Below are 16330 nucleotides of genomic sequence, written 5' to 3' on the forward strand. Positions count from 1 at the left end.
GTGTACGAGCAGATACAAGTTGTAATACACTGCAGAATAAAAGACAACATGCCAACAGGCTAAAAAAAAATACAGTTTAACATGCATGAATGCACACACAAACACACACACACACAAACACATATACACACACAGCTAGGGGCATGTGCAGCACACACACAAGCAACACAGTGGCATCCTGCTGCGATTTCATAAGACACTAATGGTGTGTGGTTTGCTGTGTAGCAGTGCGACACGCTGTTTCTATAGCTTACAGGCACAGATGGCGAGTTTGGTCAATGATGATACAGAGCTAGCTGGTTGCAGCATTGCAGTCTGCCTGGCACACACACACACACACACACACACACATGCACACAGGCAAAGCGGGTACACTAACCACAGACACACACAACTGGGCGCACGCATACAAGCAAGCACCTACACACACACAGCAGGCACAGCGGAGTTATAACATGCCTTGGCGTTACATAAGATGTACGTGTACTAGAGCACACATATACACAGACGCACACACTGTGCCCAGACCTGTGCACATACACACACTTTTGTGTATACTGTGCAGGCTCCACAGGCTCCACAGGCAACCCCTCCACACACACACACACACACACACACAAGCATCTATGTATTTAGTGTACACATTTCCTTGGCTATAACACGTACAACTTGTGACTCATAAATCTGTGAAAATGCACCACACACACACATGTTAAGTGCAGAGTGAGTGGGATCTCCAGACATCTTCCACAGCCCTGATAGTGAAGCACTGCAGTCTCTGTCTCTCCCTAACTGACTGCTCATTCACCACAGACGAGTGTGTATTCAGAAATGTAGGGCGAGTAGAGCGAGCACGCAACTTTGAGGGGCGGCTGGTTTCATAAGGCGACGTCGAGAGACGTTAGAGAGGGAGAGAGACCCCAGATTTAAGTCTCGGAAAAGCTTCAGGATGAGGCTGGAAATGATGACGTGAAGGAGAGTTTAGTGGTAAAAGGCAGAAAGGAGACAGACAGTGAAGTGAATTGTGAAAGACAGGTTGTTGCACTGAGAGAAAGAGGGACATGAATCATGAACGCGACAGAAACAGCGAGGAAGGGGGAGATAAAGAGCTCAAACAGACAGACAGAAGCAGAGAGAAATGGCCAGAGAGGTAGTGTCAGAGACTGAGAGTGACTCTTTGCCGCAGAAGTCGAGCTGTTTGTGAATGAGCACCATAAATCTGGCTGGTATTAGCACCTCTGAGCACTTTCTAAGAATGAGGCGGAGAGCTGCGGCTAAGCCCCCCCAATCCCAGTCACTTTACACTAAATGCATTACGGCCACTTAACTGCTAAACAGCTCCAGGGACCCTGCACTGTGCCTGACCCAACACTCTAACACTCTCTAATTCAAGTGTGTGTGTGTTTTTTAAAAAAAGAACAAAGCGAGAGTGAGAGATGGACCAGATGAGACCAGCTCCACTCCACTCCACCCCAACATTTTGAGTTTGAGTAGATGAGCAGGAGATTTAACAGCCTGCACCTGCTGTGAATGATGAAATCTGAGATGAGTGTGTGTGTGTGTGTGTGTGTGTGTGTAATCTGTTCAATTTTTAAAACTTTAAATATCTTTCTAGTGTCAGTGGAATAGGATGTACCACCATTTCTATACTATTAATATAGAACATATATTATAGAGTTAACCTTAACTACAAACAGAAACTGACAACCAGACTTGCACTGTTGCCGGTAAGTTTGAAAACTTCCTACATATATTTCACAAGGAGTGATTCAGTTGAAAGCAACAGAAAAAGCGAGTAAGTCAGGTTCAACTTTTAAGTTCGTAGAAGTGCCCAGAATCATGGGGAGTTTCATGCAAACTGTGCAAACTCAATCTGCTGTTGAGGACTGTGTGGTGTGGTCGAGAGCTCCAGAACAGCTGAGCAGTGGTGGAAGAAGAACTAAAATTAGCAGTGGCAACAAAACGCTGTAAAAATATTCTGCTACAAGAAAAAAGAACAGTAGTATCAAATGTACTTAAGCATCAAAGTAAAAGTGCTCATTATGAGAGAGAATGAATTCCCCCGCCCCCATTCTTCAGAGGGTTATAATACTGTATCATAGTGTACAGTATTAAACTGTATCTATTGTATTACATTATTGCATTAATATTAGTGATGTGCTAGCATCTAAGAAGCATTTTAATTAAGCCGGTCAAGGTGGAGCTAATGCTAATTGGTTCATATACAACTGAGTAGTTTAATTTGTCAAATTCATTATGTGCAAAGTTGTGTGTAAAATCTTAATCTGCAAAGTAAAACATACCTGTTCCTGTCAGATAAATGTAGTGGAGTAAAAAGTACATTAGCTGTCTCTGAAATGTGGGCAAGTAGAGGTATGAGACAGCATAAAATGGAAACACTCAAGTAAAGTAGAAGTAGCTCAAAATTGCTCGAAAGTGCTGTACTTGTCTTGCTTAATTTCGTCATCTTGGCTTTCCATTTGGATTTGGATTTATTTGAAGACAAAGACGGCTGGATTCAGGCCTATACTACTGAATCAAACTCTGCTCTACATCTGAACTGAAAGTTATGCCACTCAACAGCTACTACAAACAGCAAGAACATAATTACAAAGACGTCATTCAGCTCCAATAAAAGGTTAGATCAGGGTCTAAAGATGGTCTGTGATCTGATCTCTAACACAGTCAGAGGGAGGTAATCCAATGAAAGGAACTGAGCAATAATACAGCAACAGTTAGCTCCAGAAAAGTGAATTACTTGGAGAATCAGTCTTGTCAAAATAAATTGATCTTTGAAGGAATTCCTGAATCTGGCCAAGAGAACTAGTCTGACTCCTCAGATTCGTCAGACTCGGCGGAAAAGATCAGAAAAAATCCTCTCTGTAGACCTGAAACTGGACTAGCAACAGATATAGACGGAGTGGGCCCACTGATCTGAGAAACTTTCGCTTTCTGTGAAGTTTCTGAGGCCAACAGTAATAACATTTCTCACATTAAAGGACAAGAGTTCTGTTTCTGATGTGATAACCTGATGGATTAGTCTGTTTTTGGTTTCCTGTTGCTGCTCTTTTTTGCTCTTCACTTTCGGTCACATGTTGCATTGAGAGTCAACACGTCCATCTACAAACTGAGAGACTGAGCAATTTCAGTCTGGATGCTGGCCCAACTAATTTTGTCATTTTCTGATTTGGAGATACAAAGCACTCAATGCTGAAATAAGAAATAATTTGTTTTTTCATGTATCCATTGGTAACCACTCAAAAAGAAACGTGCCCACTTCCTGTGCAGCAGTAAACCAGCAGAGACTGTCTGATATCATCATTCTACTGTAGCTTTCTTGCAAATCAAGCAATAAGATTATTTTCTTTACTTTAGTTTGTATATTTCTCTTACGTGAGCAATTCATCCGTTGTTTTTTGCACATGTAGCAACTGTTGTCCTTTTCTCACATGACTGCAAAGTAGGCATTTCCAACCTGCTGCCAGAAGCCCCCTGGGAACTGAGATGTAAATTTGTTGTTTGTTCTTGTTTGGATGAACGCTGAGTGTCTCCACCTGCTGCACATTATCAAACGGCTGCAGGGAAACAACTCCATCTTCTTTACTTTCCTGTTCTTGACGCCACCTGACATTACCTCTGTAGTTTGGCGTTTTACTTCAGTATTTAAAGGCTGTTATTTATTTTTATTTTTAAAACATTTTACCTCATTGTATTGTTGTTTTTAAATAGTTTTATTTTATTTGATCTATTTCACTTTTTATTATCTTTCATCCATTTTATTGATTGTATAATTTTACTTTTACCATTTATATTTTTCATTTGCATTTGTCTTAAACCCTTTTACTGTTTATATTCAATTCAACTCAATTTTATTTGTATAGGACCAAATTATAACATACATTATCTCAAGGGACTTTACAGGGTAAGTTCAACAGAGATATTTGTACTTATCTTATTGTCAGCTTGTCAGGCACTTGTAAGGCTCTTACACTTAACTGCAGTAGTAACCTGTATGAAAGATGCTATACAAATAAAGTTTTATTGCTTTATTAAGATAAAAAAACTAATTGTTTCATCACAATCATCTTCAGTTCCCAATATTGGTTATTTAGAGCGAAACAAACAACTTAACACCTATCTGCAACCTAACACAAATTATTTAGATACAGATGAATTCAAAAAATTTTTTTGTTTGTTTTTTTTTGGTCAGGGTTGTGAGGAAACATAGCAACAGTGGTGACACCTTTCCTTTCTTTCTGGATGCTGCCTCAGTTTTATTCACCTCCCCAGCATCTGCAGCAGTTACTGCTATTGCTCAGTAGATGGAGCTGTCTTATCTGTGTAAAACGCACCCACATAAAAGCAAGGTGCGTGGATGTTCCCGGTTTTTGTTGGATGTGTGACATTGTCATTAACCTGGGAATTATTGGAAACTGTGAAAGTACAGCAGATATTTGTGATACTGGCATATTTATCAAATTCACAGATAATTAATCAAGGAGCTTGAAACACTCACTAGTGAGTAGATTGAGGACAAAGGTTGTAAATATTCAATAACTCCAAAAACAAAAACTTTATGACAAGGAGGATAAAGGAATATTTTTTCATATAAGAGAAAAGAATATCAGTAAAATTCCTTATATGACAATATGAATTTACAGAGAGTCAGAAAATTTAGATTACTATATCCTTTAGCGTGTTATTTTGTGTCTTGAGCTTGTTATTTATCTATTGCATCATTTGGTTTTGGGATTGCTGACCAGTCTGATCTTCGCTCATTCTCTGAATAGTCCAAGACTATTATACAACTTTACTTGACTGTGGTCCCTCCAGGTAATCTGCTGACCCCCTGAGCAGGTTCATACTGGACCCTCAGGTCACGAACAGTTGGATGGGAACGTGGCTGCAGATCCAAGCCACAGCTCGTGTACATTCTCTTCTCGTGACTCTCACAGATAATGAATCCTTATTAATGAGGACGCTGCTGAGTCACGGAGACAATCTGCCTCCAGAAATACACTCACAGACGTGCTGCTGCACAGGTACGCAACTGTCAGCATGTAATCCTCTCCACACACGGACTGACTCCCTGCTAAAGCTCTACATCAACTAGTCTTCAGTGAGCCCAGTGGGTTAAAACTGTGTCATCTTAACGTCATCATTTATTTCCTTTCATAACAGCTGTAGATGTAATAATGCAAAATCTAATTATACAGAGAAAGTAAACAAGCAAAGGAAAAGAAAGCAAAAAATAAAAGGTTTGTCCTTAATAATGTGAATCCCATTCACATACATTAATACAACAAAGAAGATGGAAGAGAAATATGTAACTTTTGAACTTTTATTTAAGCTATTTTTTTTTTAAATTTCAATATGGATTCTAATGTAGGGAACCTAAATATCCTCTATATATCTATAATCTCACACAAACATTAAAGTGGTACAAACATTATTGTATTTTTTAACTAAACAATTATGCATGTTGGTTTTTTTTTGTTAATCAAATTTATTCTCAGCACATATCAAAAGTTGCAAATTCTTTCAAAATGATCTGCTTTAATCTACTATATATATATATATATATATATATATATATATATATTATTATGTAAATACAATAGATTCTCATCAAATTTAATTAAAAAAAATTTAACATTTAATCCAAGTTATTTGATATTCATTTTAAATATTTTAATATTTGAAATCTGATCACATTTTTTCCATAATCTCAGTGTCTTTGTTTTAAAGCAAATTTCATACAGGACAATCTATTCTCTGTTGCACAACTCATTCCCATTCACACTCTATGAACAAGCACATGAAGTAAGTTTCACACTCATATGAGTTTAAGTATATAAGTCATAAAATTAGAAATATAATAATAACATGTCTCACCAGCTTTTAAATGTTGGAGGTCCAAAGTTTTCACTGTGACCCGGTGGTGAAAGTGAAGGCGGAGTCCCAGCGGGAGCCCCGCAACAATGCATGATAATTAGCCTTCTGTTGTGATCTGGCTTCTGTCTCCGGCTCTCTGGACTGTGACCTCTGACCTCGTCCCTCAGACAGACAACAATCTCTCCCCGCTGGAGGCCAAACAGCCCGTCAATCAGCCTCCTTTTAATGTGGCCCGTCCCCTGTTGAGATCAGCTTCAAAACAGCTAGCAGGGGAGAGAGGAGGCGACGGAGGAGAGGATGAGTGCTGGGGGTGAGAAAGATCGAAACAAATGATGAAATGATTAACAGGGTTTTAAAATGAAGACAGAGTAAAAGTAAGGAAAGAGAGGAAGATTACATTTGTAGCTACAGAGAAAGGTGGTTTGGGTCAGATAGCTGCTACATGACCTTCAGCACAACACTCAACTACATGAAAGTAATTGAAAGTCAGCTTTGTGTGGCTCTTGTTTGACATCTTTGACCTGGCAGAGAAAACATTGGTTTGTTTGATTTAAAGGAATAGTTTGACCTTACAGGAAATATCAACTTGTCTGCCCTCAGGGGAAAAAGTGCCAGGTTTACTCAATAACAGTTGGGTCGACATAGTTTGATTAATTGTGAATTGGTGAGATGTAAATAATGAAACTGCCATATATAGAGGGGTCAACGGGGGCCCAACAACAACCCCCAGGAGGTTTATCTCTACTGGTTTCCAGTATTAGAGACTCTGACTTAAGAACTGTGTCTAATATGATTGTTTTAATTAATGTGTGTGTGTGTGTGTGTGTGTGTGTGTGTGTGTGTGTGTGTGTGTGTGTAATCAACCTCAGGAAGCTACTGGAAAGTCAGTTATTATTAGTTAAGGCACTTATTGTTCATTTCAGAAGATCAGAGTTACCTGCTCCTTGATCCAAGGTCAGTAAAGTTAAATAATGATATGATGACGTGTAATGCTAGTTTCCCACTGTTTTTACGTTTTCGCAGTGATAAAAGAAACATTATTTTAGATGTGTAGATGTTTAAAGGTTTCATTACCTTTGAACAGAGCCAGGCTACTTCTCCCTGTTTCTTGTTTTTTGGACGGTTTTTACTTATCAAACCAATCAAATGTATAACTAGACTTATACCACATTGTGTGCGGTTAACAGTATAATATTATTCATAAACTATGTGAAATTACAATTAATTATTTCTTCCCTACTAAATGGTTTTAATATGCCAATGTTAAAATATGAACATTTGAATTTATAGTAATTACACAGCAAATGTGCGCATTGAAATGGTTAAAAACGTAGTAATAAACTTTCATTTTCAATTCAATACCTTCCAAAAATGATGACTTTTCCCTCTGTACAAGTTTCCAGACGGGATATTTAATCAGTCTGGACATAAAAGTCACATTTTTATGCAAACAGTCTCCAGGTAAAAACTAAGCCGTCACAATTCCCGCACAAATCTCGCGATAGTTTGAAGGGCGGGGGGGATTAGAGGAGCAGTACTGAGAGCTGACAACAGGGGGAGGCAGAGTCTGAGGGAAACACAGGGCAGCAACTGGATCATCAAGAGGGAAACAGGCTCCTCAGGCTGCGTTTGTTTTCATGAGCCTCATGTTTAAACATAAAGAGGCCTTGTCCAAGTTATTTAGTTAGAAAAAGTCCAAAATCTGTGCATGTGACTTCAGAAGTATGACAGAGAACTGCATTTATAATTTGCCTTAATGTTGTGCATTATTAGATTTACACTCATGCAGTCAAAGAGCCGTCTGAGGAGAGTTTGTCTGAGAATAACAGAAATCATTCTGGAGAAATCTAGTATCTAAACACTGTCTCCCTAAAACAAACTGGGGACTTGTGATGTTTTGGCTTGAGCCGGCAGCTATTTTGCAAATTGATTAGTCATTAAAGTAATTTTTAAGCAAGAATTTGCTGGTCGCAGCCTCTCAAATGTGAATATTTGCTGGTGTTCATGGCCTTCTGTGACAGTAAATTTAATTTATTTTGTTTTTGTGCTGCTGACAAAAAGAAGCAATTTAAAGATGACACTTTCACATTTATCACTATTTTCTGACTTTTTATAGATCAGTTATTCAGATAATAAAAAAAAATTAAATAATGAAAATAAATGATATGAAAAATAAATGAAAGCATTGGTTATCAGCACTTTTGGTTAAATAGCAGCCTTATAAGAAGACACAATAGCCGAAAACAGATCATATCCAAACCAGGACCACTGAGCAACAAGCACCCAAAATTTATAAGGAAGCACAAACATCACTCTGACTCAAATCATGAGACAAAGCGGAAGATAAACCCACATTGTGTATGAGTATGAGAGTTGCCAGTCTGGTGAGTAATTAAAACTTCCACATTGACTGAACTGGAAAAAAAAAAACATGTGGTGAGACTGAGGCGTCATCTAGGACACAATTAGTATCATAATTATTTAAGTTTGCAAAGTGAAGCATATTAATTCTGCTGCTGAACGCGAGAACATCAGCTAAACACTAACAATACTGTAAAGTGTAAAAATCACTGATAAAATGAATAAATATGTAATGATAAGACTACTTTCTTCATCTAACATATCAACCCAATGTCTTTCATTGTACTAAAACTATAAACCAGGCAGTGCTGGCGCCATCGACAATCTAGTTATAAAAACATGTCTCTTGTCTGAACATATACACAGGAAAAGGCAGAAATAACTACACAATGACGACTGTATGTTCAAGGCAAGAAAAATAAAAAAAATCTCTTTCAAATATTTTTCTACACCTGAACAGAAAATAAAAAAGTCTGTCTGAGAGTCGAAGGTTGTCACAAGTATCTCTCCTTCCTCCTGAGTCATTTCATTTGTCATAACCAAATCCCTCCCATCAAGGTCTTTTTGTTGCAGCTGTCTCCCAGACGGGAACAAAGAAAAATCCATCACAGGCCTATTGTGAGCAGGAGTGAGAATGCTTAACCCTGGATGCTTTTCTTTCACTAAATGTGCCAGGTCTTTGATGAGTACAAAGTACTTGACTTGCTGTTGACATGACCTGAGACACAAGAAAGAGGGGGAGAGGTGGGCTGGTACGATGAGGCTGCAGGTTGTTCAATACAAATTTACCAACATCAAAGAACAAAGGTCTGAGACAGTAATCCAGTTTGGCTGATGTCTGCGAGTGCGTACAAGTTTTTATTTGCCCCTGAACAGTTGATATCTGAGTCCAAATTTTCCTCTGGGTGGCTAATCACAGCTTTAACTAATATTTTCGTTATCAATTCATGTGCTGATTATTGCTCAGATTAATTGATTTAGTCAGTAAAAGGTCAAAGAAAAGCAGCAAAATCCTCACAACTGAGAGACTGGAACAGAATATTTGGCATTGTGCTTTAAAAAAATGACTGATCATCAAAATATTAGATTCAACTCTATGCTTAAGAATATTTAATAATATTTTTTTGTTACAGTGTGCAGTACAATGAAACTTAAAGCAACATCCAAAAGTTAGTTTGGAAGATTACTCACATTTTCTTTTTGTGTAACTTCGTGTAAATGAAACTTAAAGACAGGAATGGGGGAAAAAACGGTGAATAAATGAAAGAAAAACACAGAAACTGACATCAATTTTTTACCTTTTTTAATGAACCCTGATTATTGTTTAATTACAAATGAAGATGAACAAATAGAAGAGAAACAGAAGTACAGGTGGTTCCTCCATGATAAAAACTTAAGTCTCTGTCTCTGTCCTCTGGAGTGACAGCTCACCACCGAGGTGGACCGGAGAGGAGAGACAGAGACGAGCAGAGAGAGGACAGGGGGGTGCATTTCAAATAATACAATGGTTAAACAGTACAATGCTTTTTTCTTACAGAATCCTCCAAAATGGAAAAAATATATATACACAACATCAAAAAATGAAAACAATTGTTTCTTTCTCCCGCTGTATATCATGTGGGGATTATGTGACCCTCCTCTTGTCCATGGTAACATGGTTATAAAATCAGTGTGAGTAAAAAAACAACAACAGGAAAACAGAAACAGAAAAGACTGCACTGAAGTTGAATAGTTATAGTTCATGGAGAAGAGTGCGAACTGGAACCCTAACCCACAGAAAACCAGGAATTCATGGAGAAGAGGCCGGGCCATAGCAAGAGGGTACAAAATAATCAAAAATAGTCATGTTAATAATGTAATAATTACAAGAGTAACAGTAATACGTCTGAAAACATACAGAAGAAAATGATAAGAACAGCATCGATGAAATCGAGGGGTGCAAATATCGGTGGGGAAACAGTTTCTCTCTCCTGTGTTTTGTTTTCGAAGCCACGACAGGTAAGGCAGCACAGGTGTAACAGCTCACGTACAGCTCTGTTTCTTTCTTTCTTCACCAGACACTTTTCAACTGCTACTTCTGTCCTTAAACTTCACTCAAATATTTTTGCTGGTACTTTTACAAATCTCCACCTTCAACAAGTGGGTGGTTTGACCCCGTTTTTTTTTTTTTTTTTTGGAAAGGTGGAATGCTGATAATGTTAACAAGTATGCAGAAGGACAGATGTACAAGTTTCTTTGTGCCTGGGGAAGAAAAATGATTTCAAAATGACAATGTGAGCTTTGAAGATCCAGACGTGAGACTGCAGCTGGTTCGACAATCTGGACACGAAAACTGGGAGTAAATACCCCAGGGCCGAGACTCTTTGTAGGCTGTGTTGAATAGCTTTGTGTGTGTGTGTGTGTGTGTGTGTGTGTGTGTGTGTGTGTGTGTGTGTAGATGGCAGAACCATAGAAACCACTCACTCACACACACCACAGCATGCATGCACACACACACACTGAGCAGAACAGGCGAGTCAGATTATGGGAAGTCCCTCTCTCTCCACTCAACTCTGAGGTTTTGCGATGCCATTTCCTGTGTGTGTGTGTGTGAGTATAAATGTGTGTAAGAGTGTGTGTAGTTTGTATGGTTATGCCGTCTACTCTCGAGAGACTGTGGAGGCGTCTGATGTCACGTCTGATGTCATGTTTCCCTTTATTTTAGCCACAGTAAAGCCTGTCTCTAACCAGGATGGTGTGTGTGTGTGTGTGTGTGTGTGTGTGTGTGTGTGTGTGTATGGGCAGGGTTCAGACCAGACCATACACATGCAGTTCACACACAAAGCTGCTTGAGTCCACAGTACACACTCAAACCAAAGTCTGGTCGTATCAGCAGCGACGTGACACAGAACTGAAATCCTGCTGCATATCTGTGTCAGCCAATCAGAATCCGTCTGCTCTGAACACGCGAGTCTGCTACCCGCTCCCCGTTACGACCTGCGCCTCCGCGGTTTTTAATCAGATCTGGGTCAAACAGTGGCCGCAAATAATTCAGGAGTTTTAGTCGGAGGCTGGTGGGGTTTACCAGGTGGGACAAAGGTGAGGAGAGAGACAACATTTTACCACAAAGTGAATTTAAATTTACCTTTTTCTGACTGACCAGCTCGACTCTGTCCTGGTTAGGTAAACCCCACCTGAGCTGCTATTCCAGGTTTGTTAAAACAAACACGCCCACTAACAAGGTAAATATGATTTGACCAAGGTCTGGTTAAATGTTCATGCTCACTCATTTATCCTTGTCCCATCACACCCTCTGTCCCCTGAACACACAAAAACTGTTTTTTTTATCTGAACAATATAAATATAAAACTCTGATGCCGGTGGCCTTTGTCACTGCAGCTCAACGGTCAAGAGAAGGCAAGGGTGAGAAGGCAAAGGCTGAATTATACTGGTAATAACATGCCCATTAGAATATATACATATCTTTACCATTAAAAATAGTAGGATTTTCCTGATTTGTATCAAATGACCATATTGAAATATAATATTTGAATTCAATATATATTTGAATAAAATATATATGTGTAGATTTACTTATTCTGTATCTCTTTTACAAAAACAGAAGGCATGGTGGTACTGTGTGTGTGTGTGATAAAATATTTTGCTGGGGGAACTTGATAAAACTCACATTGGCTTAAAAAAGGCACACTCTTATTTGGAATTGTTTGTTCATTAAAATGGGCGCAATGTCTTTTTTTTTTTTTTTTTTTTTACACTACATGAATAAAACATCATAAAAATAAGTTGTTTCTCAACACCTCACTGAAGGTTTGCCTGAGTTAACCTTGATGCTCCACATTCATGACATGGTTCCCGTTCTGCTCTAGACAAATCAGTTCGCTTCAATCGTCGCTTCTCAAAACATCACATGAACAGATTCGGCTATTAACTCCAAAATACAGAGAGCTCTCAGATCACTGCAAATGCCCTAAAATACTGTCCATGCCCTTTGGAGGCACAAGCGTCCTTTGACAGAAAGAATACAGTCTTTAGAAAATAAACAGGGGGAATGCAGAAGAGAGCTGTTGATCTGTGTGTCTGAGGGGGAAAACACTGCGAGTGCCCTCAAACCTCCACACCCCTCCAAGATTGTGCGAAGTCACACAGGGACATGAAAAGTGGAGACACCTTCTGTATCCTCAAGGCCTGATGTTTTTTTTAGTTTTTTTTTTTTTTTACACCAGCTCTGGGTCCACGCACACATCCAGAAACAAGTGTGTCTGTAATTACAGCCTTGCTTGTAGCCGCTTCCTCATTTCCTCCGCAAGTGAAGAGAAAAGGGACAGAAAGATCAGACGCTTTCCTCTCATACCCGGTCGGGTTTTTCTGTACAGTGGGAACCGCGTCCATTCGCTGGCTAACAAACGTCTAATGATGCCGTCTGCCCTCGTGACGGGTCAGAGGTTGAGAGGTCAAAGTCGGTTCATCCAAGTCTACCTCTCCTCCTCAGGCTTAGTTTGTCTGCCCTCAAGATGTACGAGTCCATCCTCATTTCATGTCTTTATACACTGTAGTGAATGAGCTGAGGATGAAGAGTCCACTCAGTCTGGCCACGGTGCAGTCTGACGGTGTCCGAGCCGTTTCCTGGAGAAAAGACTGTGATTGAAGAGTTCTATCTAATCACCTCTTGAGAGGGAGAATAACCCTCCTCAGTCTGTGAGATCCATCGGTGCAAGGTCTCAGTTGTTTTTTTTTAATTTTTTAATTTTTAATTTTTTTTTGCTCACTGCCCTTCACCTTGTAAACGACTGCATGGTGATTGGTGCAGACAGAGAGGCACTTCTGTAATCTCTATCAGGGCTGTTAGAAGTGTTTTTAGTAACATCTGTTTGTCTGTTATTGTGAATACAAAGGAGGAAAAAGAGGAGAGGGAAGTTATGAAAAGGGCTCACCATCTTCAAGCGAGCCAGACATGAGTGAGAAATTCATTCTATCTACTGCTGTACAATTCAGGCTGCCTCAGTACTCTTTAAAAGAGTAGGATGTGATTCGTTTCACTGTACCAGACATACAAATAGACCCATTAAATCCCATTAAAGACATAATCTGGGCACAGATGTGATGTGATCCCTGGCAGACTTACTGGCATAACTGGCACTATGAGGACAAGGAGGCATCGAGAAGGCAGTGTGCAATTCCTAAGAGAAATTAAGAGTAGGCTCCCTCTCTGTAGGGTGCTAAATTTGAAACAGAGGTCAATATTCAGACTAAGTTTGGTTATCTCTTAGTGTTGTAAGTCACAGCAGAAACACTGCTGTGTTAATGTTTGATTAGGTGCCAGGGGCACAAAGGTGTCTTGCCATGCAGTTCATTAGAGGCTACACAGGCACATCTATGTTTTATGGTTTTACACAGATCATAATGCCCTGCAGAAACTAGCTAACAGCACTGACCACTGGTGTTCAAAGCATCAAAGTTACCGATCTTACAAAAGCAGCTTTCTTCTGAACAAGTAGATGGAACCTATGTAGGAAAATATTGTGTCTCTGTTAAGTAATTTAAGGAGCCTGTGGGGCTGTGAGGTCAGTAAAAAGTGCCCAACAACTCCTTTAATTATTGCACAAAAAACTATTTCCTACATAGGAAAAATGTACAGATGTTCAGATATTCACTGAAAAACAAAGTGTGTCTATGTTGTGACATTTCAGTTTTGTCTCCATTTTTCTGCACAGTCACTACTGCAGACAAGGACCCACAAGGCATTATGGTCTATATAAAACTATTAAACGTGTTAACAAGACTCCCAGAGATGTGTTTTATATCTGAGTAGGATCCCCTGTGTGTGTGTGTGTGTGTGTGTGTGTGTGTGTGTGTGTGTGTGTGTGTGTGTGTGTGTGTGTGTGTGTGTGTGTGTGTGTGTGTGCACACATGAAGCTCAGCAGCCAGTGTTTTCCAGAGACAGCTGTGCTGTAGCTCTCTGCAGCTCCGAGCTCGCTCTACGCTGGGTGGGAGGTGGTGGCAGCATCAACCCCAAAATAACACCACCTCCTCCTCTTCCTCCCCCATTTTCCACCTCCCCTCTTCTCCTCCCTGCCTCCTCTGCCTTCCCCTCCACCTCCTCCTCTCCCTCAGCCCTCACTTTCTTATCCTCTGCCTCGTCCCTCTCTCCGTCCGCCTCCATCTTCTGGTCTTCGCTCCAGCGGCGTTTGAAGCGGAGTTTGAGCGGAATGCAGCGCGTGCCTCCAGGGCTGATGGGAGCTGGCAGGCCTGGCTCGCTCTTCAGGTTAATCAGAGGGAAGGCCAGGCCGGCGCTGCCAATGGGAGGCGTGGCGGGAGTCTTGAAGACCTCCTCATCATCGTCAGGGTCATCATCATGGTTACTGTGTGGAGGAAGAGGAGCAGAGGGGCTGCTGCCATTCCCGTTAGCCTGGTGATGGCTGTTGAGCTGATGATGATGACGAGCTGTCGGGGTGAAGATGTCACCTCTGTCATCCACACTGTTATGATTCAGCTCCTCTTCCTCACTGATGTCAGTCACCTCCACTTCCTCTTCTGACTCAATGTCTGATATGGGCTCCACCTGGAGAGGAAGAACATTTTACAACATGACATCTTATTTATGACTCTGGCCAGATGTTTCTCATGCTGTCAAACCACAACCATACCTAAGTGGAAACACCACATCCTGTGTGTGGCAGCAGTCTCACCTTGATCTTTGGAGGCCCCGCAGCCAGGACAGAGTTGCTCATCTGCCCAGACCCTGTGTATGAGGAGGACTGGCTGGAGGAAGAGGAGGAGGCAGAAGCAGCCAATGAGCTTCCAGATTCCCTCTGTTTGCGCCCGAGAGGTGGAGGCTGCAGCTTGAACTTGAACGGAGATGGGTGCTGTTGTCCCTCCTCTCCGCCTCCCGGATGCTGGCTGAGCGAATGAGAGAGTGGCAGGGGCGGACCGTGGAGGTGATGGGTGGCTGGTTTCTCCAGGGTGGGGCGGTGGGGCTGAGGGATGACGATGTTGGGGTAGTGGAGGAAGGCTCGGGGGCTGAGGTGGTAGTTGTAGACAGACTGGGTGTGGGCCTGCAGGTAGTGCTTCATATCCTCTGGGTTGAAGGAAAAGTGGGAGCCCATCATTGGAGAGGACAGGGAGGGGGATGGGGTGTAGGGCAGGTGGGGGGTAGGGGTCATGGACAGGGCTGGGGACAGAGTTGGGGCAAGAAGACCCCCAGGGCCAGGCAGGGGGGAGACAGGGAATGGGGACAGAGGCTCAGGGTGGACCCTGGGGGCAGGTCTGGGGAGCCCTGCTGGGTTTGGGGCGCCGCCGTAGACCCTGAAGAGAGAATCGTGAGGCAGGCGGGGAGGAAGCAGACCCCTGAAGGCCCTCTCAGCTCCCACGCCCCGCTCGTCGGCCCCCACACCCTCCTCCAGCTCCGAGTTGGTGGAGGTGCCGTCGCTGCAGTCGCTGACGGAGCCTCGAGCCATACGCCGGGCCACGCTGCTGAACATGCCCGGACTGCGAAGCTCCTCACTGGATGAGAGGACCTCTGATGGCGTGGAGGGGGGGAAACGGAAGTGGGTGCCTCCGGTTGGTACTGGAGGGGCACTCTGAGGGACGCCTCGACCTGTGAGGAAGAAAAGTCAAATTCAAAAACATGAAGTTTAAAAACGCATAATCTGAAAGAAACATTTCGCCCAACAAAAGAAAATGAAAACACATTTCCTCTCTTAACTCTAGGTGCATCTATCCATGCAGAGATTTTTGAGATTTTGAAATTTTTGCCTCCAGTGCAGCACAATAGAGGTTCAATAGAAAAACCGGGACCATTTCTTCAGTCTGTGGATTATGTAGAATAACAGATATTGTTTCTGGGAAGGCATCTTTCTGTCCATTTTTAAGTCACTTTTAAATAGTGTAAGCATCAAGGACGTAGGAACGTACGTACAGACAACACGAAAACATCATGCCTCCTGCCATGGCGGTCACTAAACTGACTGCGTGGCTCGATACCAACCAAACTAATTGAGAAAATATGTTTTTTTTTTTTTTTTTTTTTTTTTGGTAAATCTGGACAAATCAGGCCTTTAAACTGAACAGAAAGGGA

At 41.4% G+C, this 16330-nt stretch overlaps 2 protein-coding genes across 3 annotated transcripts in view; both read right to left on the minus strand.

Moving 5' to 3' along the window:
• Positions 1 to 7273, minus strand: part of cica (capicua transcriptional repressor a) — a 44109-nt gene extending 36836 nt beyond the window's left edge. The window contains exons 1-2 of one of the 2 annotated variants that reach the window (XM_071499329.1): positions 7258 to 7273; positions 5896 to 6199 (exon numbers count right to left, since the gene is read on the minus strand). The gene's annotated coding sequence lies outside the window, so the exon portion shown is untranslated. Of the gene's footprint in view, positions 1 to 5895; positions 6216 to 7257 lie in introns of those variants that run through there. The other variant, XM_071499330.1, reaches the window with a different exon arrangement.
• Positions 7274 to 9542: 2269 nt separating this feature from the next.
• erf (Ets2 repressor factor) overlaps positions 9543 to 16330 on the minus strand; it is a 36780-nt gene continuing 29992 nt past the window's right edge. Inside the window, exons 4-5 of the mRNA XM_071499338.1 lie at positions 14943 to 15850; positions 9543 to 14815 (exon numbers count right to left, since the gene is read on the minus strand). Coding sequence (XP_071355439.1) covers positions 14171 to 14815; positions 14943 to 15850 — 1553 coding nt within the window. The 3' untranslated portion in view covers positions 9543 to 14170. The remainder of the gene's footprint in view (positions 14816 to 14942; positions 15851 to 16330) is intronic.

This window comes from Trachinotus anak, unplaced genomic scaffold (genome assembly GCF_046630095.1).
Source record: "Trachinotus anak isolate AG129_WGS33_773 ecotype Australia unplaced genomic scaffold, CSIRO_AGI_Tana_v1 ptg000016l, whole genome shotgun sequence".
NCBI classification, from domain to species: domain Eukaryota; kingdom Metazoa; phylum Chordata; class Actinopteri; order Carangiformes; family Carangidae; genus Trachinotus; species Trachinotus anak.